The sequence below is a fragment of the Ranitomeya variabilis genome, chromosome 8 (assembly GCF_051348905.1).
Source record: "Ranitomeya variabilis isolate aRanVar5 chromosome 8, aRanVar5.hap1, whole genome shotgun sequence".
NCBI lineage: Eukaryota > Metazoa > Chordata > Amphibia > Anura > Dendrobatidae > Ranitomeya > Ranitomeya variabilis.
In genome coordinates this window covers 139,485,042-139,512,550 of record NC_135239.1, presented here as the reverse complement: position 1 = coordinate 139,512,550, position 27,509 = coordinate 139,485,042, and the positions used below count along the sequence as shown (strand labels likewise).

The 27,509-nt window shown below is 45.6% G+C and overlaps 1 protein-coding gene across 1 annotated transcript in view; it reads left to right on the top strand.

Annotated features, from left to right (window-relative positions):
- Positions 1-25,646, top strand: part of LOC143788781 (uncharacterized) — a 417,721-nt gene extending 392,075 nt beyond the window's left edge. Inside the window, exons 6-8 of the mRNA XM_077278662.1 lie at positions 4,213-4,390; positions 24,248-24,430; positions 25,235-25,646. Of these exons, the coding sequence (XP_077134777.1) occupies positions 4,266-4,390; positions 24,248-24,430; positions 25,235-25,484 (558 nt within the window). The 5' untranslated portion in view covers positions 4,213-4,265 and the 3' untranslated portion in view covers positions 25,485-25,646. The remainder of the gene's footprint in view (positions 1-4,212; positions 4,391-24,247; positions 24,431-25,234) is intronic.
- The last annotated feature ends 1,863 nt before the right edge of the window (positions 25,647-27,509 follow it).

Sequence of the window (27,509 nt, the reverse complement as noted above, 5' to 3'; positions counted from 1 at the left end):
CCACCACCTCCTCACTTTCCTATGCAGAGATTGGTCACAAGGATAGATCACTTGTCTGTCATTACGCATCCTCAGAAGGGCACACTAACTCCACCCCCTTTTGGGAGAGAATGCCGAGAACCGTCACTCAAACTTAATGTCACCGGCTCTGTAAAAGTACAAGTGCACTATTCCCTGTAATGCGCATCCTCAAAGTGGAACGCATAACTCCACCCACTTCTCACAGGTTGGAACGCATAACAACGACACACAGACCCTTACGTCACTTCCGGCGGGTCACTTCCGGTTGCGCGGTTCCCGCACACTGGGAATCAGAACGCCTTTAAAATGGAGCTCCCGGACACTCACCTCACGCACTGGACTAGCGGTGGATACCGCGTCCGCCATCTCTTCCATTGGGTAAATGTTGTTCACCTCTAAGTATCCGGAGATATGACAGCATTCCAGCATTACTATATAGCAATGCTGCAACACAAGACACTATTGAGACTCCTTATCTTAACCCCACAGTGCTGGGTTCGGCCTTATCTAAACTGACTTCCTACTACAAGTGGGGTATGTAACTTTCATGCGTTACCATTTACTAGTATGCCACACCGGGGTCTTTAAAGTGACCAGGGGCCTGTTTTCCCTTTTATCGTTATAGGTTTAACCCCTTTGTGACCTAAAAAACTTTATTTGCTCTAAGAGAGGGTACGTTTTTATCCTTTTTCTGCCAGTCTTTATATCACACTTTAACAGTCACGAGGGCTGGGTTCACCAAGTCACTATGTACTGCACCCAGATTATTTTCTTTCTCCACATTAGGCTTTGTACATGTTTGTTAGGACGCGGAACAGCCGTACCATACGCGATTATTTGCTATTTTCATGTACCGTTTATTATCACCAATGTTTACCAGTGTTCTGTTTCCACCCATTATTTTATTTTGTTGTATATACTTTATTTATTTGGTTTTCTTTTATTTAGTACATTGATGAAGGTCTAATTTTGACCGAAACGTCTACTGTATGTACTCTCCTCAATTTAATTAAATTTTCACTGCATCTCACTAAGTGTGTGCCAAGTTTTCACTATTACTAGTCTTCAATATTGTATGGTTTGGGCACCTACTTGAGCACCACGGTTATAGTAGTGCCTACGACTATATCTTTATCCTGTTGTGACATATCATGCCATGCAGTAAAGATATATTTATTACCATGCAATGAAAAAAATCTGCATTATGTTACAGAAATGTTAATCACACAAAACAAATTTAGCATATATTATTTCTTTTAAGTGTTAAATATATAAAAGCATGCAATATTATAACTTCCTGTGTAAATAAAGACATAAATCCATGTAAGAGGTTTTTGATCAATTCCTGATTTGAAATGAAAATTCAAAGGAAAAATAAAAGATAAAGGTTAATTTCATATTCATTCAGAAACAAAATAATTTAAATATCTTATACATATGTGTATATTTAATATATGTATTTAATGTAGTTCTAAATATTATTTCTGGAGTAAATTTTAATTATTTCACTATACATATAAAAGTACAGTTATGCATTCTCTACATACAAATATGCTATTTACTGTATACTGTATGAATATATAGAACTACAAAATTATACTGTTTAAAATAATTATAAATAACAAAATAATACATTGTATAACACATTTACACAACATATAATATAATTACATTTTAGCCAATTCCTAAACCAAATCTTATCTCTGTCGATAATGTCTTGAAAAACTCTATTTGAAATTGTCATTTTTAGACTTATAGATTCTTTTGAAGAGCTCTGATAATGGAGTCTTCAGCTCACCTCCCATGCTCACCTGTTTCTGTCTGTCAATTTCCACCATCTTTACAGAGAGATCTTAACCTTCACCTTTTAACCCTTTCAGTGCAACTTCTTTAGTGGACTCTTGGATCTTTTGGTAGGGCTTATAACAAATATGTAATTTTGGGGATAACTCAGTTTTGGAGATATTGATTTTAGCTTTTGGTAAAATTTTACTGTATTTGTTTTCAAAAACTTAGTATGATTTATTTTCATTTCAAGATTCTCATGTTTTCTAGAAAAATCAAGGGATTGCGCACATTCAAACAATCTTTTTGCGACGCAATAACACGAGATACAGAATTTAGGAATCCAAGTTTGTTTACAAAACATTTTATCATTGATTTGTGTATTGAAATTTTTAATGACAGTTTTGTACAACCTTTCAAATATGGACATGAATGTAAAAGTACATTCTTTCCGGCCAATCCTTAATTTTAGAAGAATATCAATATCTGGATAATTTTCTTTTAAGCCACAGAATATCAGAATTCTTAATCTTTCTATATCGGTTAATTCTTCGTGGAACTCATCATCATTTTGAATTTTCAATAATAACCTTCTGGAAAAAGTTGCAGGAAGTCACATTTTAAACAACTGATTTTTCTCCTCATTAGTCAAATCAAACTTATCAGCAAAACTCTGAAATATCTCTGAATTTCTGCACACATGGATTTTGTTATCATATGCCGGAATGATTGACAAGTACTTCCAGTACTTGTCAATCCATCTGGCACCTGTTAGTCCTCCCTCGTAGCTTCTGTGTGGTCCTTGTGACTTGAAGTGTTGTAGTGGAATTCCTGAAAACTTGCATAATTGACGTTTAGTGAAGCTCTTCTCTTCCCCTGTGTGCAAGAAGAAGGAAATCCACGCAAAAATAGCACAAAAAATCAGATCTGGCTTGGCCAAATGTTAAATATGCTTATATCACACATTTATTTAATCAGGACTCTTTACCAGATGCAATACTCTTAAAGAAAAATGTCATGATATTTTCATAAAAAATGTAGTGGTTTATTGGATTGTCCACAAAAAAACCCACATTGCAGCTAAACATAAAATAGGTGAAGTACCGTATTTTCCGGCGTATAAGACGACTGGGCGTATAAGACGACCCCCCAACTTTACCAGTTAAAATATAAAATCTTCTTAAAAGTCGGGGGTCTTCTTATACACCCTATGTCGTCTTATAGGGCCGGTGAATATGTGCCTTTTGGGGGGGGGGGGGGAGTGATCCTGATGACGAGGGGGCGTCTCACAGGAAAGTGAGTATCCCCCATTACCTTATCGTAGCGGTGCAGCGTGGGGGTCTCAGTGCTGGGAGTGGCGGCGGCGGCTGCTGTGCTCTGGTGCGGCGGCTGCTGTGCTCTGGTGCGGCGGCTCCTCTTCTGTGTGGGGCCTCTGTGCTGTGCGGTGGCGGTGGCGGCGGCATATCTTTATCCAGTTGGGGCTCCTCCGGCATCTCCTTAGCCCTGGAGGCCCCGCCGCAACTCCATGAGTGCAATGCAGCGGCCATTTTCCCGGAGGCAGCTCAATAGGTGCGATGCGGTGGCCTCCGGGAAAATGGCCGCTGCTCAGATTCAGATCTCGTCCCGAAATCTCGGGACACGAGATCTGAATCTGAGCAGCGGCCATTTTCCCGGAGGCCACCACATTGCACCGATGGAGTTGCGGCGGGGCCTCCAGGGCTAAGGAGATGCCGGAGGAGCCCCAACTGGATAAAGATACGCCGCTGCCGCCGCCACCTCACAGCACAGAGGCCCCACACAGAAGAGGAGCCGCCGCACCAGAACACAGCAGCTGCCGCCGCTCCCAGCACTGACACCCCCACGCTGCACCGCTAGGATAAGGTAATGGGGATTACTCACTTTCCTGTGAGACGCCCCCTCGTCATCAGGATCACTCCCCCTCCCCACCCACCATATACACCGGCGTACAAGTCGATTCCCGGCGTATAAGACGACCCCCGACTTTTAAGAAGATTTTCGGGGGTTAAAAAGTCGTCTTATACGCCGGAAAATACGGTAGTTACAAAGGGATTGTCCATTTGAGATTCTGAATGGTAAATGGTGTCTCTTTGTCAAGGAGTAGAAGTCATCATGGCTACCAGCTGTTCATTCCTTCTGTCAGTAGTCTGAAGTCCGTGGAGAGAGAAGGAGCAGATAGGAGGTGACAGCCCCCACCCTCCTGTGAGTCTCGGTTATATGTCCAATAGAGCACGTGTTCTCTCTATATGGTGTTAACTTATACTCTGAGCTAAATATACAGGAATAGCTTTTGTAATGTCAGTGAAAGGCAATGTGCTCAGTACAGAATTGAGAATAAGATTAAGTCAAAAATTAATATTTCACAGCCTCAGTTTCCATTCGTTACAGATAACTCTGGCCATGGAACCCGCTGGATCCCAGGCACCGTCAGCCGTGGAGCTATGTCAAGAGGTTACCTGTCTGAGGAGTCAACAGGACAAGATCAGGACTTTTCTGCACAACTTGTCAAGTCGCATGGATACCCTGGTTTCTTTGACTGCACCCGTCACCCACCACCGGCATCCAGGTATCTTACTGCACAGCAAGTAAAGGTCCTCGCCTATCGGCTCCTATCCGCTTCTGTGGCAACCCCGTTCAGTGTTGGGGGTGAATTTTCCAGTGCACACTGCACTTTGAACTCCTGGGGCATATGTTTGCTTCTGATCGGGCCAAGGTGGGCTTCATCATGTCTCACCTTGACGGAGAGGCCCTGGCTGAATCCGCTGTGGGAGAGAATGGATCCTCTGGTAACTAATCTTCAGTCTTTTATAGAGGCATTCCGCATGACCTTTGACGAACTTGGTCGTGCTAGGCGACAGCTTCGGCTCTTCTTCGACTACGCCAGTAGGCTCTTACTGTGGCTCAGTATAAAGTGCAGTTCCTTACCCTTTTGTCTGAATTATCCTGGAACAATGAAGCCTTGGCTACCTTCTGGGAAGTCTTTTCAGGAAGAATTAAGGGTGAGCTGGCGGGACGGGACGTGCCTACAACTCTGGATTATTTAATTTCCTGGCAGTCCGGATTGACCTACGGTTTCAAGAACGATCCAAGGAGATCAAACGTGAAAAAGGTTCCTACCACCCGGTTGCTAGTACTCCAAAATCAGAGACTTCCCCGACTTCGTTCCCCTCACCTATGGTTCTGGAAGTAGATCGGGTAAGCTTGGGTAACCGCCGCCTGGAGGCACGTCACCAGGTGAGGAGCTGTTTCTACTGTGGCAGTTCTGAGCATTTTATCCGCACCTGTCCAAAGAAGTTGTGAAACTCCAGTGCCTAGGGTCTGTAGCAGAGGCAGCCCTATGTAAGGATCATCTCTCCACCACTGCAAATAACAGTCTCCATTGTCTTTGGCAAGGTAAAATTTTCAGAACTCTGCCACCTGGATTCTGGAGCCGCCGGGAATCTCATTCAGCAGGCGGTTGTGGATCGTTATCAGATACCATTCCAGCGCCTTCCAGAACCGTTGCAGGTGACATCTGTGGATGGCAAACCCCTGTCCAAGTCCATTCGGTTCCAGACTGTGCCTGTGGAACTCTGGGTATGTTTAACACATTCAGAAAGAATCCGCTTTTAGGTGTTGCCACGTTCGTCTCACCCCTTGCTTTTAGGTCTACCCTGGCTCCGGTTGCATGAACCAGTCTTAAATTGGAAGATGGGAGGTTCTGCGCTGGGGAAACTCCTGCTTGGATCGGTGTATCATCCCTGTTCGACCTGTTCTTCTTCCAGTCCAGCCCACTGCCCTGCTGGGCATACCCTCTTATTGGGCCTTCGCTGATGTCTTCTGTAAAAAGGAGGCTGAGAAATTACCTCCGTACACGTCATATGATTGCCCAGTTGATCTGCTCCCCGGAACATCTCCTCCTCGAGGGCGAATCTATCCTCTTTCTCAAGCAGAGACCCAGTCCATGTCTGATTACATTCAGGAGAACCTGGCTAGAGGATTTATCCGGAGGTCATCCTCGCAAGCAGGAGCAGGATTCTTCTTCGTGAAGAAAAAGGATGGATCTCTACGGCCCTGTATCGATTTACAGGGGGCTGAACCAGATTACGGTAAAGAACACTTATCCGTTGCCTCTTATTTCAGAGTTGTTTGATCGTCTTAGGGGGTCTAAAATCTTCAACAAACTGGACCTCAGAGGGGCCTACAACCTGATACGTATTCGTAAAGGAGATGAGTGGCAAACCGCTTTTAACACCTGGGACAAACACTACGAATACCTGGTAACACCTGGGACGGACACTACGAATACCTGGTAATGCCGTTCGGTCTAAGTAATGCACCTGCAGTTTTTCAGGAATTCGTAAATGATATTTTCAGAGATCTGCTCTATTCGTGTGTTGTTGTTTACCTGGACGATATCATGATCTTCTCTGCAGATTTAGCCTCCCACCAGAGACAAGTACGTCTGGTCTTAGAAAGATTTAGGGAGAACAGACTTTATGCTAAATTTGAAAAGTGCCTCTTTGAACAATCTTCTCTGCCTTTCCTTGGTTATATAGTCTTGTCCACAGGGTTAAAGATGTATCCGGAGAAGGTATCCGCCATCCTTAAGTGGCCTCGCCCATCCGGTCTGAAAAACATAGAACAGTTCCTGGGGTTCGCTAACTATTACCGTTTATTTACCAAACACTTTTCCACCCGAGTGCCACCCAAATCGGCCTTGACCCGGAAAGGCGCAAACGCCAAGGATTGGACTCCTGAGGCAGAGGAGGCTTTTGTTTCTCTAAAAGAGGCCTTCTCCTCCGCACCCATTCTTCATTGACCGGATTCAGATAAGCAATTATTGCTAGAGGTAGACACTTTTAACATAGGTGCTGGAGCGGTTCTCACCCAGAAGTCGACTACCAGTCAGATGGTCACCTGTGGTTTCTTCTCGAAGGTCTTTTCTACCTCAGAAAGGAACTATTCCGTGGGAGATCGAGAATTGTTGGCAATCAAGTTAGCCCTGCAAGAGTGGCGACATCTCTTTGAGGGAGTGGCCCATCAGGTTGTCATCTTCACTGATCATAAGAACCTCGCTTATCTCCAATCCGCACAAAGGCTGAATCCTCGTCAGGCCCGTTGGGCCTTGTTTTTTGCCCAATTTAATAGTGTTCTTCATTTCCGTCCAGGTGATAGGAACGTTAAAGCCGATGCACTCTCTCGAGTGTTCCTGCCTCCCGATTTTGAGGAAGAACCGCAACACATCAACCGTCCATGTTTGTGCCTGTAGCTGCAGTTAATCTTGCTCGACTTCCCCCGGGTAAGACTCTAGTATCTGCTTCAAATCAGAGCCGTGTCCTCCGGTGGGGTCATTCTTCCAAGTTGGCCGGCCTTGCCGGTCAGAAAAAGACTCTGCAACTGTCATGCCCGCAGCTGCAGGCCCGGTCTCCGCTGCGAAGGGAGACCAGCGCCTTTCACGCAGATCCACTGGTACTACCCACACTGTCTGTGGCTCCAGACACTTAGCTGCTCCTCTCTCTGCTAAGAACCTGCATCCTCTTGGCAGGTCTCCTGGAATGGCTCTTAGTAGGCGTGCCCCGCTTCCTGCACATACTTAAAACAGCAGAGCACCTGTTCTCTATTAGGGCTCTCTGTGCTATGCTGCTCTGTGCATAAAAGGCATCCAACCCTTATGGGAGGTGCCTGGGCAATGTGTTCATTCTGTTGTTCGTGGCCTTCTGCTCAGGCCACATTCTGCTGTGCTCTGCAAACTGAAGTTTATTACTTTCGTTTTTCTAATTCCTCTTTCTCATCAGAATCCTCCGCTGGCAGTTCCCTATTCTGGATCCTTCTGGACTCTCCAGTTTCCACTCCAGGCTGACTAAGCTGCTCCTCACAGAACCATCCAGATATCGCTGCCGGCTGGATCAGCCTTTCCGGGACTGCACTATAATAATTATAGGGGATAACTCAGGAGACTCTTTGCATGGAACAAGACAACTACAGGACACAGTTTTATAAGTGGTAAAGTCTATATTATCACACGGTAATTCAAACAGGTGCAGAGAGAAACTCAAGTCCACAACACTTGGTGCAAATAATAAACGCAGCTTAGCAGTCTATAGGAAACTTCAGAGGAAAATGCAATCAAGCAGAAAGTCTATGAAGCACAGTTATTCTTGAGGATACTTAACACGAATAAATCCTTGTCTTAGTCCAGGCACAAATAGATATGCTTATTAGGCAGTTCAAATCATATCTTAGCTCAACCAGGGAGGCCTGGTTAATAGTCTCAGGTTATTGCAAAGCAGCAACAGCTTATATGACCAGCAAATGCAGATGGAAGTAAATACGAGCAGCAGATGAAGGAGGATTACTGGAACTGTTTTATGCAGCAGGAACTCAGAGCAGAGTAGCAGGATCACCACACAGGTTCACAGGAGCAGGTATATAGCCAGGGAGTAATCAGAGGTCAGGAGCTGGATGCAAGGCAGAATACTCTAGCACAGACTGAAGGTTGGGTTGTAGTTTTATAGCAGGAAGACACAGTGCACATGACACCAAAGATGCCATCTTGGAAAAGGGCCGTAATGCACAAAAGGTAAAAAATATTCAGAGTCCTGACATTACTCCCTCCTTAGAAGCGGCCTCAGGACGATCCTGGACCTGGTTTCTCAGGGAATCTCTGATGAAAACGAGAAATCTTCTGTTGGGCATTGATGTTTTCCACAGGTTCCCAAGAGTCTTCCTCAGGGGGATATCCCTGCCATCTTAACAGATATTGGAGCCGATTCCTGCTATCAATAATTTCCTCCACCACAAATTGTTCTTGCCCATCAATCACCACAGGCTGCGGAGGTGGCACAACACGTCCCTGGAAGGTATTAGGAGATACAGGCTTTAGTAAAGATACATGAAAAACTGGGTGTACCTTCATTGTCCTAGGTAGCTTCAGCCGGCAGGCCACAGAGCTCACAATACCGTTGATCTTGAAGGGGCCAATGAATTTCTGTCCAAGTTTTTGTGAAGGAACGTTTAACTTCAGATTCTTAGTTGCTAACCATACGGAATCTCCTACCTTGAACATGGGTGCAGGTTTACGGAATCTATCAGCCGATCTCTTATAACGTTCTTGAGCTGTGGTCAGGGATTCCTTCAGAACCTCCACATTTTGTCTCATCGCAGTCAGCCTTTCCTCCACTGCTGGAACCGGAGAATTAATTGGAGACCTAGGTAAAATACACGGATGATAATCCAAATTGGCAAAGAAAGGTGTAGTGTAAATTTAGTGCAGGCGCTCTGAGAATTATTATATGAAAATTCGGCTAATGGCAGCAACTCCAACCAATCATCCTGGAGATGGCTGACATAGCATCTTAGATATTGTCCCAGCGTCTGGTTGGTACGCTCAGTCTGACCATTTGTCTGGGGATGGTAAGCGGAAGAGAGACAGACATTAATTTTGAGTGCAGAGCAAAACCCTTTCCAGAATCTTGAAGTGAACTGTACTCCACGGTCAGAGATGATCTCATCCGGAACCACATGCAACCGAAAGACATTCTGTATAACCAAGTTCACTGTATCTTTAGCTGAGGGGAGGCCGGTGCCTGGAACAAAATGAGCAGCTTTAGTCAGGCGATCAACTACCATCATGATTGTATTCATGCCCCCCGATGTAGGCAGCTCCACAAAGTCCATTGATATAGACTCCCAAGGGCAGGATGGAACAGGTAATGGTTGTAGAAGACCCGTAGGTGCCACATGAGGAGTCTTGAAAAGGGGACCAACCTCGCAAAAGAGAACATAGTCCTTGGTATCCTTCAGGCAAGTTGGCCACCAGAAGAATCGGCTCAGGAACTCTTGTGTCTTCTGTACCCCCCTGTGACCAGCCCACTTGGAGTCATGTATCAACTTGAGGATCTGCAGACGGACGACCTCAGGGACGTAGATACGTAGATCTCTGAACCACATGCCACCCTTAAAGACAAGATTAATATCCACAGGTGGGTTGGTCAGAAATACATCACCGTCATAGGCCTCCCTGCACTTCTTCCACAAGTCCTGATCGTGGATAACTCCGATGAAATTGGCATCAGATAGAATGGTCTTGGACGGGGCTCCAGGTACGGAATCCGCAGCATGGATTCGGGATAAAGCATCAGCCTTTCCATTACGAGAACCTGGACGGTACGAGATAACAAAGTTAAATTGATTTAAAAATAAGTTCCAACGAGCCTGATGAGCAGAAAGACATCTAGCGGATTTAAGGAACTCTAAATTGCGATGATCAGTTAGCACTATGATCTGTTGTGCAGCTCCTTGCAGATGATGCCTCCATTCATTGAAAGCCGCAATAATAGCCAGCAATTGCTTGTCTCCCACGTCGTAATTCTTCTCTGCTGAGGTTAGTCTACGGGAAAAGAAAGCACAAGGATGTAGCAGACCCTTCTCTCCAGTTCTTTGGGAGAGAATAGCCCCCAAAGCATTATCAGAAGCGTCCACCTCCACAATGAAAGGAAGTGTTGGATCTGGGTGTATCAACAGCGGTGCTGATGTGAAACAGATCTTAAGCCGATCAAAAGCTTCTTGAGCCTGTGATGACCACTTAAAGGGCTTTTCCTTCTTTGTCAAGGAAGTAATGGGACGGACAATATCAGAAAAATTTCGAATGAAGCATCTGTAGAAATTTGCAAAACCAATAAAACGTTGGACCTCCTTAACGTTCTTGGGTACCGGCCAGTCAAGGATAGCCTGAATCTTACCAGATTCCATGTTCAGCCCCTGGGGAGAGATGATATAACCTAAGAACTGTATCTCAGAACGATGGAACTCGCATTTCTCTGGCTTAATATACAGATGGTTTTCTTTCAGACGTCTTAAAACAGCTTTGACATGTTCTTCATGTTCCTGTAGAGAGTCAGAAAAGATTAGTATATCGTCCAAATAGATCACCACAAACTGGTCCAACAAATCTCTGAAAATGTCATTAGCAAGGTGTTGAAACGTTGCAGGGGCGTTACAAAGTCCGAAGGGCATCACAAGAGATTCAAAGTGTCCATACCGGCATCTGAATGCTGTCTTCCACTCATCCCCTAGACGAATACGCACCAAATTATAAGCCCCACGAAGATCCAGTTTAGAGAACACCTTAGCATGGCGGACTCTTTCCAGTAATTCAAGAATCAGAGGCAAAGGGTAACGGTTTCGTACGGTTACCTTATTGAGTTCCAGATAGTCAACACAGGGTCTCAGGGTCCCATCCTTCTTTTTTACAAAAAATATAGGTGCCCCTGCTGGTGAGGAAGAAGGACGTATGAAGCCTTTGGCCAGATTTTCATCAATATACTCCTTTAAGGCTTGAAGCTCAGGTGCCGCCAAAGGGTATACGTTACCAAAAGGAATAGCTGCCCCAGGAAACAGCTCAATGGGACAGTCATAATGCCTGTGTGGAGGAAGCTGATCTGCATTCTTCTTATCACAGATGTCAGAGAACTCTTTATAAGCTGGAGGTAAAGTAAATACCTGTACATGTGGACTCCGGTACAGCTTCTGTTAACGCTGAGTTGCTCCTTGTTGGAAAGGTAATCTCCTTGGTCTCCCAGTTGATAATTGGGTTCTGAGAACGCAACCAAGGAATGCCTAAAATCACAGGAAAATGAGGAGAAGAAATTAGCAAGAAAGAAAGTTGCTCCTGATGATTAGGCTCCAACACAATTTCAAGGGGTACGGTCTCCTGATCCACAGGCCCAGAGATTAAAGGTGACCCATCCACTGTTTCCATGGTAATTGGAGAGGCTCTTTGCTGAATTTCAATACCATGTTCCTTGGCAAATGCGATATCCATGAAATTGCCACCTGCACCAGAGTCAATCATAGCTGAACTGGAAATCCACTGTCCTGAACACAGAATCTTAATAGGGAGAGAACAGTGAGAGTTCTTTTCCTTCAGCTCCTTGGGGGGTGAAGTCATAGAAAGTTAATGGAATACAGCATTTAAAGGCAGGCTACATTCAGAGATGTCAAATTCATCATCACAGTTGTCATACTCCCCTACTGCTCTAGCTCCTTGTTAGGCCATCTGGGACACTTAGGACAATTGATCAAGAAGTGGTCAGACTGGCCGCAGTAGAAACATAGACTTTCACGAAGGCGATGCTCCCGGCGCTCATTGATCTCGCGCTTCTGAACGGAATCAATTTGCATGGGCACCTCCTCCACCTCCCGAGAGGTTTTACCTGCAGGCTCTTTGGAAGGAAGGGAAAAGTTAGAAATACGGTTATAAGCAGCAAATTTCTCCTGCCTACGCTCAGTAAGGCGAATGTCTATGCGCACACAATGCTGTATAAATGTCTCTAGCTCTTGGGGTGACTCTGAGCGAGCTAGTTCATCTTTTATAATAGACAGACCCCTTTTAAAAATAGGCAATTGTGCATAACTGTCCCAATTGGTATCTACCGCTAATCTCCTGAATTCAGTGGCATACTCAATAACAGAACGTTTAGCCTGGCGTAAAGACAACAAAGCAGATTCAGCGGTTGCACGGCGATTAGGGTCATCAAACATTAATGCCATAGCGGCCAAGAAATCATCCAAGTTATTTAACCGTGGGTCACGATACTCAATCATCGGATTCGCCCAGGCGAGCGCTCGTGCGGTCAGCAGCATTATTACACACAATACTTTGGATCTATCAGTAGGAAAACGGTCAGCATGCACATCAAAATATAGCATACATTGATTCACAAAGCCACAAAATTTGTCACGATCACCATTAAATCTGAATGGGGAAACTTAGGTGGGCTAGCTGGTGGCGGTTGCCCAGAGGGTAAAGTCACTTGTGCAGCTATTTGCGTGCTTATGACCTGAAAAGCCCGTCCATACTGGGACTGTATGCCAGCAAGTTTGTTTTCCTGGGCTGCCATGTGGTTGCTTAAGTCCTGCAAAATCTGTCCAAACACTTGTTGATTGAGTTCAAAGCTTCCAAACTTCTTTTGCAGACCTTCCACATCTTTCTGCAGTGATCTGATTATGGAAAACACCTGCTCTAGTCTGTTTTCTGCAGTCATTGTTCCAGCAGTCTCCTTTTTTTTATGGCTAGGGTATCCTGTAATAATTATAGGGGATAACTCAAGAGACTCTTTGCGTGGAACAAGACAACTACAGGACACAGTCTTATAAGTGGTAAAGTCTATATTATCACACGGTGATTCAAACAGGTGCAGAGAGAAACTCAAGTCCACAACACTTGGTGTAAATATTAAATGCAGCTTAGCAGTCTATAGGAAACTTCAGAGGAAAATGCAATCAAGCAGAAAGTCTATGAAGCACAGTTATTCTTGAGGATACTTGACACAAATAAATCCTTGTCTTAGTCCAGGCACAAATAGATATGCTTATTAGGCAGTTCAAATCATATCTTAGCTCAACCAGGGAGGCCTGGTTAATAGTCTCAGGTTATTGCAAAGCAGCAACAGCTTACATGACCAGCAAATGCAGATGGAAGTAAACACGAACAGCAGATGAAGGAGGATTACTGGAAACTTGTGTATGCAGCAGGAACTCAGAGCAGAGTAGCAGGATAACCACATGTTTACAGGAGCAGGTGTATAGCCAGGGAGTAATCAGAGGTCAGGAGCTGGATGCAAGGCAGAACACTCTAGCACAGACTGAAGGCTGGGGTGGAGTTTTATAGCAGGAAGACACAGTGCACATGAGACCATAGACGCCATCTTGGAAAAGGGCAGTAATGCACAAAAGGTAAAAAATGTTCAGAGTCCTGACATGCACAGAGCTTCCAGGATTCTCTTCACTGACAGAGCCTGAATTCCATTGTCTTGTTAATACAGACTGTACGGGTCATCCCTCTGCTCCGGGTACTGCTGCATTTAGGCCATCTGATGTTGTGACGGGGGAATCCCTGTATAGGGGTACACCTTGCCCGATGCTCCACTACGTGGTTCAGTGTTGTGGTCCAGAGGGTTCTTCCCTCAGGCACCTCTTTCTGTTTGTTAAAGCTTCCTTTAAATAAATACCTTTGCTTTTTGGAAGCTCATTCTCCTGTCTCTTGAGTACCGGGTATACAGCTACCACTGCTCCATCAGTGGTCTAGTGAGTCCAGTATACTTCCCCACGCTCTGTGGGCGTAACTGTTTGTCCAGACCATGGACTCCGCTGATGCCTGATACTCAGTCCAGAGAGAGCTGGCTGCGCTTTGTCAGAGCCAGGATCAGTTAGTGGCCTTCATGCAAATCTTGGATACCCGCCTATCTACTCTACAGGCTGAGCCCACCGACGCGACCCAGCTAGCCGAGCTCCATCAGGATTTTTTTCACCAACGTGAGATGCAGACCCGCTTGTTGGACTACTTGACCTCCGTGGATGACCAGTTAACTAAGATACAACATCTGACTATTGTGCCTACTACGGGACCCAGTCCTCGTCTCTGCAAACCTCCTCGTTACGATGGTGACCCCAAGTTCTGCAGAGGATTTCTCAACCAATGCTTGTTGCATTTTTGTTTATTGCCTCTGCATTACCCAACTGACATGGCCAAGGTGGCTTTCCTTCCCCTTACCTGGAGGGAAAGGCTTTAGCCTGGATTAACCCCCTAATGGAGCGGAATGATCCCATCGTGTCTGATCTGCAGGTATTCATGGACACGTTCCGCAAGATATTTGATGAGCCTGGTCGTGCCACATCTGCCATGGAGTCTCTCTTCAATTTGCAACAGGGCTCTCTCTCGGTTGGTCAGTATGCCATCCGTTTCCACACCCTGGCTTCGGAGCTCCAGTGGACCAGTGAGCCTCTGGTCGGAGCCTTCCGACGAGGGCTATCTGGAAGAATCAAGGATGAATTGGCAGTCAGGGACCTACCCGAGACTCTGGATGATTTCATATCCCTTGCCATTTGGATTGACCTGTATCTTCAGGAGCGCTCCAGAGAGAGGATTTTTGAGAAGCAATTTCTACATCCAGCATCTTCACCAGAACCTCAGTTTCCATCTTGTCACGCTCTGGTCTCTGGGGATGGACCCATGGAGCTTGATCATGTAAAGGTGAAGAGGAATCTGCAGGAGGAAATGCCCGCTAGGAATCCATATTGTTATGGTGGATGCTCCGCTCCCGGTCAATGCAGTGGAACTGAGAGGCCGGAAGAACTCTTCCTCCTAGGACAGGTAAGGGAGGCCTCCCTAGGTGAGAATGACTCCTCTCCACTAACTATATCCATACAGGTGATCTTTGGAAAGATGCGGTTCTCCGAGATGGCCTATCTGGACTCTGGGTCTAGTGGAAATTTCATTAACCAAACTGGCCAGGCGGTCCGGGATCCCAATTATTCCTCTGCAGCGGACTCAGCACATTATCTCCATAGACGGAAGACCCCTGAAGGATTCCATTCTTGGTATCACAAAGGAGGTGGAGCTTCAAATTGGAGCACTCCACAGGGAAAAGATTTCTTTCTATGTGTTACCGAATCTTTCTCCACCATTTCTGCTAGGTCTTCCGTGGCTGCACCTCCATTAACCTGTCCTGGATTGGCTGTCTGGGGATGTCCTTCATTGGGGTCAGTCCTGTATCGATCACTGCCTCAAACCAGTTTGGCCTGGTTCAATCCCGCAGCCTCCTGCAGCTTTATCCGGGTTACCTAATGCCTACTGGTCCTTCGCAGATGTGCTCGACAAGAAGGAAGCCGAGACTCTTCCTCTTAATAGGCCTTACGATTGTTCCCTCGATCTTATTCCTGCATCTACTGCATATCGAGGTAGGATCTACCCTCTTTCTCCCACTGAGGCTCAAGTCATGACCGATTACATCAAGGAGAATTTGGCTCGAGGATTTATCCAGAAGTCCTCCTCTCCGGCTGGAGCTGGGTTCTTCTTCGTCAAGAAGAAAGATGGATCTCTTCGCCCGTGCATCAACTATCGTTGTCTCAACCTAATAACTGTAAAGAACAGATACCCTCTTCCCTTAATTCCAGAGCTTTTTGATCATCTTCGAGGTTCCCAGATTTTCACCAAGTTGGATCTCTGTGGGGCTTACAACCTCATCAGGATACGATCTGGGGATGAGTGGAAAACCGCCTTCAACACGCGAGATGGTCACTAGTAATACCGGGTGATGCCCTTCGGGTTAAGCAATGCACCCGCCGTCTTCCAGGAGTTTTGTCAATTACGTATTCCGCAACCTGCTCTATGTTTGTGTGGTGGTGTATCTGGACGACATCCTGGTGTTTTCTCCCGACTTACCAAGTCACAGGAGGAATGTTAATCTTGTTCTTCAACGATTGAGGGAGAATCGTCTCTATGCGACGTTTGAGAAATGTCTGTTTGAACAGAGGTCTTTAACCTTTCTTGGCTGCATCACTTCCGATACAGGTCTCGAGATGCATCCAGAGAAGGTATCTGCCATGCTTAAGTGGCCTCGACCTGAGGGAATCAAGGCCATTCAGCTGTTCCTGGGATTCGCCAACTATTATCGGCAATTCATCCCCCACTTCTTCTCTTTGGTAAGTCCGCTCACTGCCTTGACTTGTAAAGGTGCCAAACCTAAGGATTGGACTCCTTAGGCCGAGTCAGCTTTCACCTCCCTCAAACAAGCTTTCTCAACCGCACCAGCCCTGCACAGACCAATGATCAACAAACTGTTTTTCCTTGAAGTGGATGCTTCGTGAGCCAGAGCGGTCCTCACACAAAAACTGCCTACCGGTAAGCTGGTGACCTGTGGTTTCTTCTCTAAGGCATTCTCGCCCTGTGAACGTAACTACTCAATTGGGGATAGAGAGTTACTGGCAATTAAACTCGCCTTAGAGGAATGGTGATATTGTTGAGGGAGGATCTAAATTGATCCTTCACGGTTGACTCAGTGATTTCCAAATTAATCTACAGAGCTTTGCCGGCAACTGAAAATGACCAGACGGAGACGTGTGTCTCTGTATGGGGGATCGAGCAGATCTCTGGCCCCTGTTTTATTGTATATCACTTTTCATAGTCATGGAAATTATACTTCAACCAATCAGCATAAGAACACGCTCACAGTTCTTAACCTATAAGAATGCAGGAAAAACTTAACCCATAAGAATACAGAAAAACTGGAAACTACATATATGATCATATCTTCTTGGCATAGAAAAACACATACTAACAGGTGTCTCAGTCTTGTATAGCAATACACCCCCGAATCTATTATCTGGCTCGAGTCAGAAGACTCAAGGTCTTTATACCAATTATGAACCATAGCCTAGTTGAATAACAAACTTGTGAACAACAACATAAAGTTACTTCATGGCAGCTATAACCTTTTACGTAATTAAATAACAGAATTTATCTTTAACAACAAGAAAATGGAGTCAAAAAGCAGAAAATGGAGTCGAAAAGCACAAAATGGAGAATCTTTCTTAATTTCTTCCTTTACATTCCCCCCTAGATAAATTTTGTTAATTAATGTCCAGCATCAGAGGTACTATCCCAAGCTCTAAGCTCGAGGGGTACTGGTCTTCACTTGACTGGTGCCATGTTACCAGCCATGGCTGTTGCGGCGTACCCGTCCCCCCTGTATACTAGAATTTACAAATAATTATTGATAACAGTAGTGGGGATCTTTTGAAGATAGCCATGCGCTTGGCTTCAACATCTTCATCAGGTATCTTTGTGAAATCGATGTAGAGAAGAGCAGGGGTGGCAACGCTTTTGGTATCATTATTAGTTGTCTTTAGTGCAGAGTTTCCTAATACATACAGAAATACACCAAATAACAAGTTTTAGTATTACATACATGACAAGGATAAAGGCAACAATACATAACAAACTTTGAAAGATTTCAGCTATCCATCCCCCAGGTCCCTCAAATCAATTGGCTGGATTAATGAAGGAGAAGGTATCTGCCCACCATCTGTCCTTATTACAGTCATTGTCTTTATCATATTAATCTTCGAGTCTTTGAATATCCTCTAACTTTAACTTCATAGTGCTATTGGGATCTGTATAATAACAGCATGCGGGTCCAATAACCTGACACATACCACCCTGTGCTGCTGTTAAGTAATACAGTACTACAGCATGTTGATTAGTTACTATAATAAGTTGGTTTTGGACAACAACAGTAGTATTAAGTATATCCAATATATCCCAAATTTGATCATCTAGATAGTCTGTGGCCCTAACCAATTTATCCCACATTTGTGTAATCATAGGGTAAATGAAAACAGAACTGACAATTTTATTGGCTATACCCATCTGTACTACTAATCTTTCATGATATTGTACAAACTTATTTTTCAATTATATTGGGGAATTTAGGCTGTCCCATGCGGTTAACAATATTATTATATAGAAATACAAAAAAACCAAAACATTATGTCCCCTTATTTGCTACTAGTCTGTTTCACCAGCTTGCAGTGCGATACGTGGATCCACATCGGCCTTCCTTCCAGCTTTACTGACATAATGAGGAGGACTTGGTAGGAACCGTCATACAAGGGTTCTAGTCCGTGTTTTCTGACATGGCTTTTCACAACCACAAAACCACCAGACTTTAAGTTGTGACAAGTGTCGGTTTCTGCTGAATCTGGAAGGGAAGAAAAAACTAAAACATGGGTGTTAGCAAGATTTTTACTAAGCTGAATAACATATTGAACAGCACGATCAGTTTCTTCTGATAACTACTGAGGCTGGAAATTTGCAACTGGGGGCCTAGCACCAAATAATATCTCATATGGGGACAGGCCATGTTTTGCCTTAGGGGTAGTACGAATGTGGTACAGTACAATGGGTAGGAGCTCGGGCCATGGAGCCGTAGTCTCCTGCATCATTTTGGTCAATTGTCCCTTCAGTGTGCCGTTCAGCCTCTCAAATTTCCCACTGGATTGTGGATGGTACGGAGTATGGAGAGCTACAGTGGATCCAAGCATTGTCAGAACCTCCTGATACACATAAGAAGAAAAGGCCGGGCCTTGGTCTCTTTCGATGACTTCTGGAACACCATAAGTTGACCGGGATTGCAGGTCTAACAGATATTACATGCACGGTTGAGTGCTGTCAGGACTGTAGAAATACCTGGAGCCCAGTAGAATTTTTGTACCAGGGCAAGGGCCTGTTTTTTTTTTTCCTCGATGTGTGGGCCCATGTGCCCACATGGCAATAGCAGGGTACATCCGCTTAGGGAGACACACAAGTTGGTCCTTTTTCCAGAGACCATGTCCATACGTGCTCCATCAGCCTTCCACTACTTCACTTCTTCCTTTGGGGACATTCTCTGCATCGTCATTAAGCGGTCTTGCGGGGTCCGACAGAAAACTTCAGTCTGTCGTCGATCATCAGGTTCCTGTAGAGTCAGTGTTTCTTGTAACTGTTTACGCTGAGCGCGTGTGGTCACCATAGCTGGTATAGTCAGTTCAACGGGTAGGAGAGCAGCAGCTTTTGCTTGCATATCCGCAAAGGCGTTACCAACAGTGTGTGGACTGTTCCTAGAATCGTGCGCCTTAACTTTGATAATGGCCACCTGCGTAGGTAATTTGATTGAGTCCATGAGGGTTTTAACAGCTTCAGCTTTCTTCACTGGAGTCCCGGCGGTGGTAATAAACCCTCGATTGGCCCATAGGGCTCCGAAATCATGAGCAATACCAAATGCATACTGTGAGCCCGTGTATATATTAACCCGCCTGTCTTTGGCCAGAACACATGCAGTAGACAGAGCCTGAAGTTCTACTTCTTGTGCTGACAGTGAGGGAGGGAGTGCAGCTCCGTGCACTACAGTATCTTCCGTAGTAACAGCGTATCCGGTGTGGAATCTGCCAAATCATCAGCACATCTTAAACCGTCTTGCAGGGCATTGTAGAGAGGTTGCATTATGCGGGACGCGTCCGATATCCACTGACGACAATAAGTACATAGTCCAAGAAAACGCTGGAGTTCAGTCTCATCTTTTGGAAAAGGAAGGGAGCTGACGGCTATTTTTCTTTCTTTTGAGAGGTGTCTGACACCCTGAAGGAGACAGTGACCCAAAAATATCACTTGACCAAGGCAGAACTGAAGTTTCGAGGCCGAAACCTGACAGTTCAGATCTGCCAAATACTTGAGGAGGCTAACAGTGGCAACAATGGCTTCCTGCTCTGTTGTCATCCCTGATAAATAAATGCAAACAGAAACTGGCAATTTGGGTGTAATGGAATGCTGAAGAAGGCATTGGCAAGGTCAATAACTGTGAACCAAGCAGCATCCTGAGGTATCTGGGACAAATGAGTATGTGGCTTAGGCACCTCCGGAGTTTCTAGAACAGTAACTGCATTAACTGCCCGTAGATCTTGTACCAGCCGGTACACAGGGGGTTGGCCGGGTGGGGTCTTTTTCTTAACGGGAAACAAGGGCGTGTTACATGGGGAAACACAGGGTACCAGGGCACCATTATCAAGTAACATTTGTATTTGCCCCTTGATGCCCCGCTCCTGATCATGTTTCAAAGGGTACTGATGGACTTTGGGAAAAGGGGCACCAGGTTTGAGAAACACTTTTACTGGTTCTACAGGCATTATTGGGGGTGGATCTGGGCCTATCAGGGCCATCATAACCGTAGGAAGGGCATGTAGGATACAGATCTCCTCACTGTGTTCATCTTCATAGGGGTTATATAACGTAAGGACCATCTGACCATCTTGAAATTATATTCTGGAGCGGAACCGTGATAATAAATCTGCCCCCAGTAAATTTACCGGACATGTGGGAGAGATTACGAACTGAGCCATGACTTCGGGAAGGGTCCCACAGGGATAGGTTTTATAAGGGTATATTTATTGGGTCTGCCATCTACTCTAATTAAAACAAGCTCTTGATCTGAGAATTGACATAACAGGGCTTGGGAGGGAGATTCCCGGACATAGGGTTAAAAGGGATATTGGATTTTGGGACTGGATTTGTGTAAGGTAGGAGGAGGGCAGGAGCTGAAGTCTGTTGTGGGCCACTGATAAGGAACGGAGCTGTGTCCTTGCAGCTGTGTGTGTGTGGGGGGGGCTAAGGTTGGATCAGAAATCGCTGCGGCTACAGATTTAACCTTTAATTTCCCTGCTGATGCAGAGCGGGGTAAGTTCTTTTGAAAACTCTTTACTATTTTCAATGCATCATCCGGAGTGGAAGTCTTAATATCGGATCTAACTGACATTATTGCCTCTTTCAATTCAGATTTAAGGCCGGACATTAAAGCTGCCACAAAAATATGTGAATGGGCTTTATTTTACAATGAGAATCCCAGATCTTTAAATACTACCATAAGATGCCCATAGAACTTCTCGGCAGTCCAGGATATATTGGTGCCTTGGGGTTAAGGGGCATAGGGCTTACAGTCGGGAGTAGAGGCTTAATTTCCGGGGGAGGGACCATATTATCTAGCAGGGAGACCCCCTGTCCTAAATTTTTGATTGTTTGCTTTCCCGACACATTAATCTCAGTCACTTTCTCAGTTTCTTCTTGCACTACAAAACATCCAGTTTTTTTGTCATAGGAAAGTTGTCTATTACTTTTTCAACGTAATTCACTTCCTCTGTTGATCCTCAATTTGCTACATATCAACCACTCAACTTGAAGCAGGTGAATCTTTTACCAATCTTTCAATTACACTGATGAGTTTAAACACAAAAATCTTCCAGCGCAACAGAAAATATACAGAAACTTAGAACGCAGCTACGTGCCCCCTCCATACCAGAAGCACAGCAAAGATAAGAAAATCACAGCATTCCTCAACACAGAGAAAGCAATAACGCAGCTGTTTGACTCCCCCCTCCCATCGGGTATCTTAGAGATAACGCACAGAAACGGAATACAGCAGTTCTCAGACTTAATTAATTTCTACAAAACCTTCATCACACAATTCACATACCAAAACACCTTAGAAAAACCCATAATTGAGAATATTTTCCCCGTCTTTGGGCTAACAATATCAGATTCATCACACAAATTCAAAGTCTTCTTTTCCTTCCACGGAAACTGATTCTCCTTTAGAGCTAAATATCCTTACTTTGTCATGCACAATACCGCGGCCTTACGGTTTTGTTCCACTGGGTCTCTCTGTCCCCCGCTGGGACAACCCAAAAACGCAGTACTTAGTGAAAGGAGGAGGGCGTCTTAGACTTTCCCTCCGGACACCTCTGGACATATATAAATATATATAATTCCTGAGTTACGCATCCTACCCAATCTTCGATCACCTCACCGCGCCTGATTCTAACAGTGATCAGGAATTCAGGATATTTTGACTATAAAGAGAATTACATCACTGGTCAATCCGGGGTGTCCGTCCCTTATGAGGTACAGTTCGAGCACTGGGCTGCCAATGGAACTACACCTCTATATGATTCCACCCAAAAATCATCCCACCATCGGGGACAAACCTCAGATCCTCTTTGCAGCAACAAACACTGGAAAACCACACTAAACGGTCAGTCTGGACAGTATAACTGCCAACTTACCGTGGTTGTTGTGGGGGATGATCAGTCCCAATTTTCCAGTGCCTGTGTCCAGTCCGAGGGTCCTTTGTCTTGTTGTCCTCCGGGGGGCAGAAGCGTTCCTGTTTGGGGCCCCACGTTTTTGGGCGCCAACTGTTGAGGGAGGATCTAAATTGATCCTTCACGGTTGACTCAGTGATTTCCAAATTAATCTACAGGGCGTTGCTGGCAACTGAAAATGACCAGACGGAGACGTGTGTCTCTGTATGAGGGATCGAGCAGATCTCTGGCCCCTGTTTTATTGTATATCACTTTTCATAGTCATGGAAATTATACTTCAACCAATCAGCATAAGAACACACTCACAGTTCTTAACCTATAAGAATGCAGGAAAAACTTAACCCATAAGAATACAGAAAAACCGGAAACTACATATATGATCATATCTTCTTGGCATAGAAAAACACATACTAACAGGTGTCTCAGTCTTGTATAGCAATACACCCCCGAATCTATTATCTGGCTCGAGTCAGAAGACTCAAGGTCTTTATACCAATTATGAACCATAGCCTAGTTGAATAACAGACTTGTGAACAACAAGATAAAGTTACTTCATGGCAGCTATAACCTTTTACCTAATTAAATAACAGAATTTATCTTTAACAACAAGAAAATGGAGTCGAAAAGCACAAAATGGAGAATCTTTCTTAATTTCTTCCTTCACAATATCTGCTTGAAGGCGCAGTTCATCTGGTCATCATCTACACTGATCATAAAAATCTGTCCTATCTTCAGTCTGCTCAAAGACTCAACCCTCGCAAGGCTCGTTGGTCTTTATTCTTTACTCGGTTATATTTCTCTCTCCATTTCTGTCCTGCAGAGAAGAATATCAAAGCTGTTGCGCTTTCCAGGTCCTTCCTGTCAGATGACCTTGAAGAGGAGCCTCAGCATATCATTGAACCGTCCAAGATGATCACGGTGGCTCCAGTCAGGCTGTCACAGCTCCCTCCCGGTAAGACCCTTGTAACTGAAAGAGACAAGAAGAGAGTTCTTCACTGGGGTCATTCTTCTAAGCTTGCCGGACATGCCGGTCAAAAGAAGACCTTACAACTAATATCTCAAGACTACTGGAGTCCCGCCTTGTGCCAAGATGTTTTGGACTTCATTGCAGCCTGCCCCTCCTGTGCTTGTAATAAAACACCCAAGAAACTGCCAGCCGGTCGCCTCCTCCCACTACCGATTCCGTCTGCTCCCTGGCAACACATTGCCTTGAACTTCATCACAGATCTGCCAGCATCGTCCGGTTGTACAGTAATCTGGGTTGTTATGGACCGGTTCTCCAAGATGGGACACTTCACTCCGCTATCTGGTCTTCCTTCCGCTCCTAAACTCGCAGAGCTCTTCATTCTGCATGTCCTTCGTCTTCACCGACTTCCACTCCACATTGTCTCCGACAGAGGAGTTCAATTCATCTCCTGGTTCTGGCGGTCCCTCTGTAAGCTGTTGGACGTCACCCTGGACTTCTACTCGGCCTATCACCCACAATCTAACGGCCAAGTGGAGAGAGTGAATCAATTCCTCGCTAGTGATGAGCGAATATACTCGTTACTCGAGATTTCCCGAGCACGCACGGGTGTCCTCCGAGTATTTTTTAGTGCTCGGAGATTTCGTTTTTATTGCCGCAGCTGAATGTTTTACATCTGTTAGCCAGCATAAGTACATGTGGGGATTCCCTAGCAACCAGGCAACCCCCACATGTACTTATGCTGGCTAACAGATGTAAAACATTCAGCTGCGGCAATAAAAACTAAATCCCTGAGCACTAAAAAATACTTGGAGGACACGCGAGCGTGCTCGGGAACTCTCGAGTAAAGAGTATATTCGCTCATCAGTAGTCCTCACCCACTATTTGCGATATTTCGTGAATGGTCACCACAGCGACTGGGCCGACCTGCTGCCGTAGGTGGAGGTTTCCTACAACAATCATGTTGGTGAGTCTTCCTCTAACTCCCCGTTTTTCATTGTTTATGGACAGCATCCTAGGATCTCAACTCCATTGCTTCTTGTCTCCGGCAATCCTGCGGCTGACTCCCTGGCCAAGGACTTCGCAAAGGTCTGGACAGAGACCAGGACCTCACTGGAGCAGGCATCGGTTCAAACCAAGGAGCATGCGGATAAGAGACGTCTGGATCCACCACCTTTTCAACCCGGAGATAAGGTATGGCTGTCTTCCAAGCACATCTGTCTTAAGGTCCCTTCTTATAAGGTGCCTCCTCGTTTCATCGGTCTCTTTGAAGTGCTCCACTAGATCAATGATGTGTGCTATCGTTTGAAGTTGCTTGCCTCCTTACGGATTACTCCTTCCATGTCTCCCTGCTGAAGCCAGTTGTTCTCAGTTGCTTTACCCAGGATCCAGGTAATTTTCCTCCTCCTGTCTGTTCCGAGGATGTCTATGAGGTGAAGGACATATTGGCCATGAAGAAAAGAGGGGGCAGGTATCTCTCTGGTTGATTGGAAGGGATATGGCCAGGAGGAGAGATCCTTTGAGCCTGAGAACATTAATGCCCCGGTCCTTCTTAGAATGTTCCTGGCAGGTTCGAAGAAGGGGGGGCGTAAGGGGGAGGGTACTGTCATGCCCGCAGTTGCAGGCCCGGTCTCCGCTGTGAAGGGAGACCGGCACCTTTCACGTAGCTCCACTAGTACTACTCACCCTGTCTGTGGCTCCAGACGATCAGCGGCTCCTTTCTCTGCTAAGAACCTGCATCCTCTTGGCAGTTCTCCTGGAATTGCTCTTAGGAGGGGCGCCCTGCTTCCTGCACATACTTAAAACAGCAGAGCACCTGTTCTTTATTAGTGCTCTCTGTGCTATGATGCTCTGTGCATAAAAGGCATCCTCCCCTTATGGGAGGTGCCTGGGCAATATGTTCATTCTGTTGTTCGTGGCCTTCTGCTCAGGCCACACTCTGCTGTGCTCTGCAAACTCAAGTTTATTACTTTTGTTTTTCTAATTCCTCTGTTTCAGAATCCTCTGCTGGCAGTTCCCTATTCTGGATCCTTCTGGACTCTCTGGTTTCCACTCCAGGCTAACTAAGCTGCTCCTCACGGAACCATCCAGATATCGCTGCCGACTGGATCAGCCTTTCCAGGACTACACAGAGCTTCCAGGATTCTCTCCACTGACAGAGACTGAATTCCATCTTCTTGTTAATACCGTCTGTACTGGTCGTCCCTCTGGTCCGGTACTGCGGCATTTAGGCCATCTGGTGTTGTGACGGAGGAAATCCCTGTATAGGGGTACACCTTGCCCGGTGCTCCACTACGTGGTTCAATGTTGTGGTCCAGAGGGTTCTTCCCTCAGGCACCTCTTTCTGTTTGTTAAAGCTTCCTTTAAATAAATACCTTTGCTTTTTGGAAGCTCATTCTCCTGTCTCTTGTGTACCGGGTATACCACTGCTCCATCAGTGGTCTAGTGAGTCCACTATACTTCACCACGCCCTGTGGGCATAACAGCAACTAATCTCCTGTTACTACTGGTGGCCCACCATGGGCAAAGATGTCCAGGAATATGTCGCTGCCTGTCCTTCGTGTGCCCTCAACAAGACTGTTAAGCATCTGCCCTCCAGGCAGCTATTACCTCTTTCTGTTCCTTCAGTTTCCTGGCAGCACATTGCCATGGACTTCATTACTGATCTTCCAGTCTCTTCCGGCTGTTCTGTCATCTGGGTAGTGGTGGATTGTTTTTCAAAGATGGCTCATTTCGTTTCGTTACCCGGTCTTCTGTCTGCTCCTGAGCTCGCTGACCATTTCGTACAGCACATCTACCGTCTTCATGGTTTTCCTCTCCACATTGTGTTCGAAAGGGATGTCCAGTTCACCTCCAAGTTCTGGAGAGTGGTTTGTAAAGCGGTACAAGTGGAACTGGACTTTTGTTCTGCATACCACCCTCAATCCAATGGGCAAGTAGAGAGGACCAATCAAATCCTGACTGGATTCCTGCATCACTTTGTCAATGTGCATCATGATGACTGGATCAAGTTGCTGCCTTGGGCAGAATTCTCATACAATAATCAAGTAAGTGAATCCTCTGGAAAATCTCCTTTTCAGATAGTGTTTGGACTCCAACCCGGGATTCCAGCATATGCGTCATGGTCGGATCGCGTTCCTGCAGGTCAGGTGAAAGGGTTAACTGAAATTTCACCCGACCTGCAGGTACAGGAGGAGATGTACTTGAGCCCAGAGGGGGTGGCTTTTTTCCCCCTGTGGCTACGATCGCTCTGATTGGCTGTTGAAAGTGAAACAGTCAATCAGAGCAATCATAATATTTCACCAATGAAAGTTGGTGAAATATTACAATCCAGCCATGGCCGATGCTGCAATATCATCGGCCACGGCTGGAGGCCACGATCTGCCCCCGCCACCGACTGACGGCGGCGATCTGCCACCACCGTCAGTCTTTCCTCCCCTCCGTCATGTCCTCCGCTGCCCTCTCCCCTCCGTCCTCCCCACCGCTCCCCCGCGGTCCGAATTAACCACCCCGTACCTACCGAGTCCCGGTGTCCCTCCCGGTGTCCGTCTGTATTCTCACATGAGCGCCGCCATCTTCCAAAATGGCGGGCGCATGCGCAGTCCGCCCGCTGAATCTGCCGACTGGCAGATTCATTCATTAATTCGAGGTACAATTTGATCACTGTTATAGGTTCTATCATAGTGATCAAAATAAAAAAAAACCATAGGTAGGGAAAATAATGAAATAAAGAAAATATTTTTTATTTTTCCACTAGGGTTAGGGTTAGAATTAGGGTTAGGGTTGGAATTAGGGTTAGGGTTAGAATTAGGGTAGGGGTTGGAATTAGGGTTAAGGTTAGAATTAGGCTATGTGCACACGGTGCGGATTTGGCTGCGGATCCACAGTTGATTGGCCGCTGCAGAATCGCAGCAGTTTTCCATCACTTTTCCAGTACCATGTAAACCTATGGAACACCAAATCCGCTGTGCCCATGGTGCGGAAAATACAGCACGGAAACGCTGTGTTGTATTTTCCGCAACATGTCAATTCTTTGTGCGGATTCCGCAGCATTTTACACCTGTTTCTCAATAGGAATCCACAGGTGAAATCATAGTTACATAGTTATTATTAAGGTTGAAGGAAGACTGTAAGTCCATCTAGTTCAACCCATAGCCTAACCTAACATGCCCTAACATGTTGATCCAGGGGAAGGCAAAAAAACCCCATGTGGCAAAGAGTAACTCCACCATGGGGAAAAAAATTCCTTCCCGACTCCACATACGGCAATCAG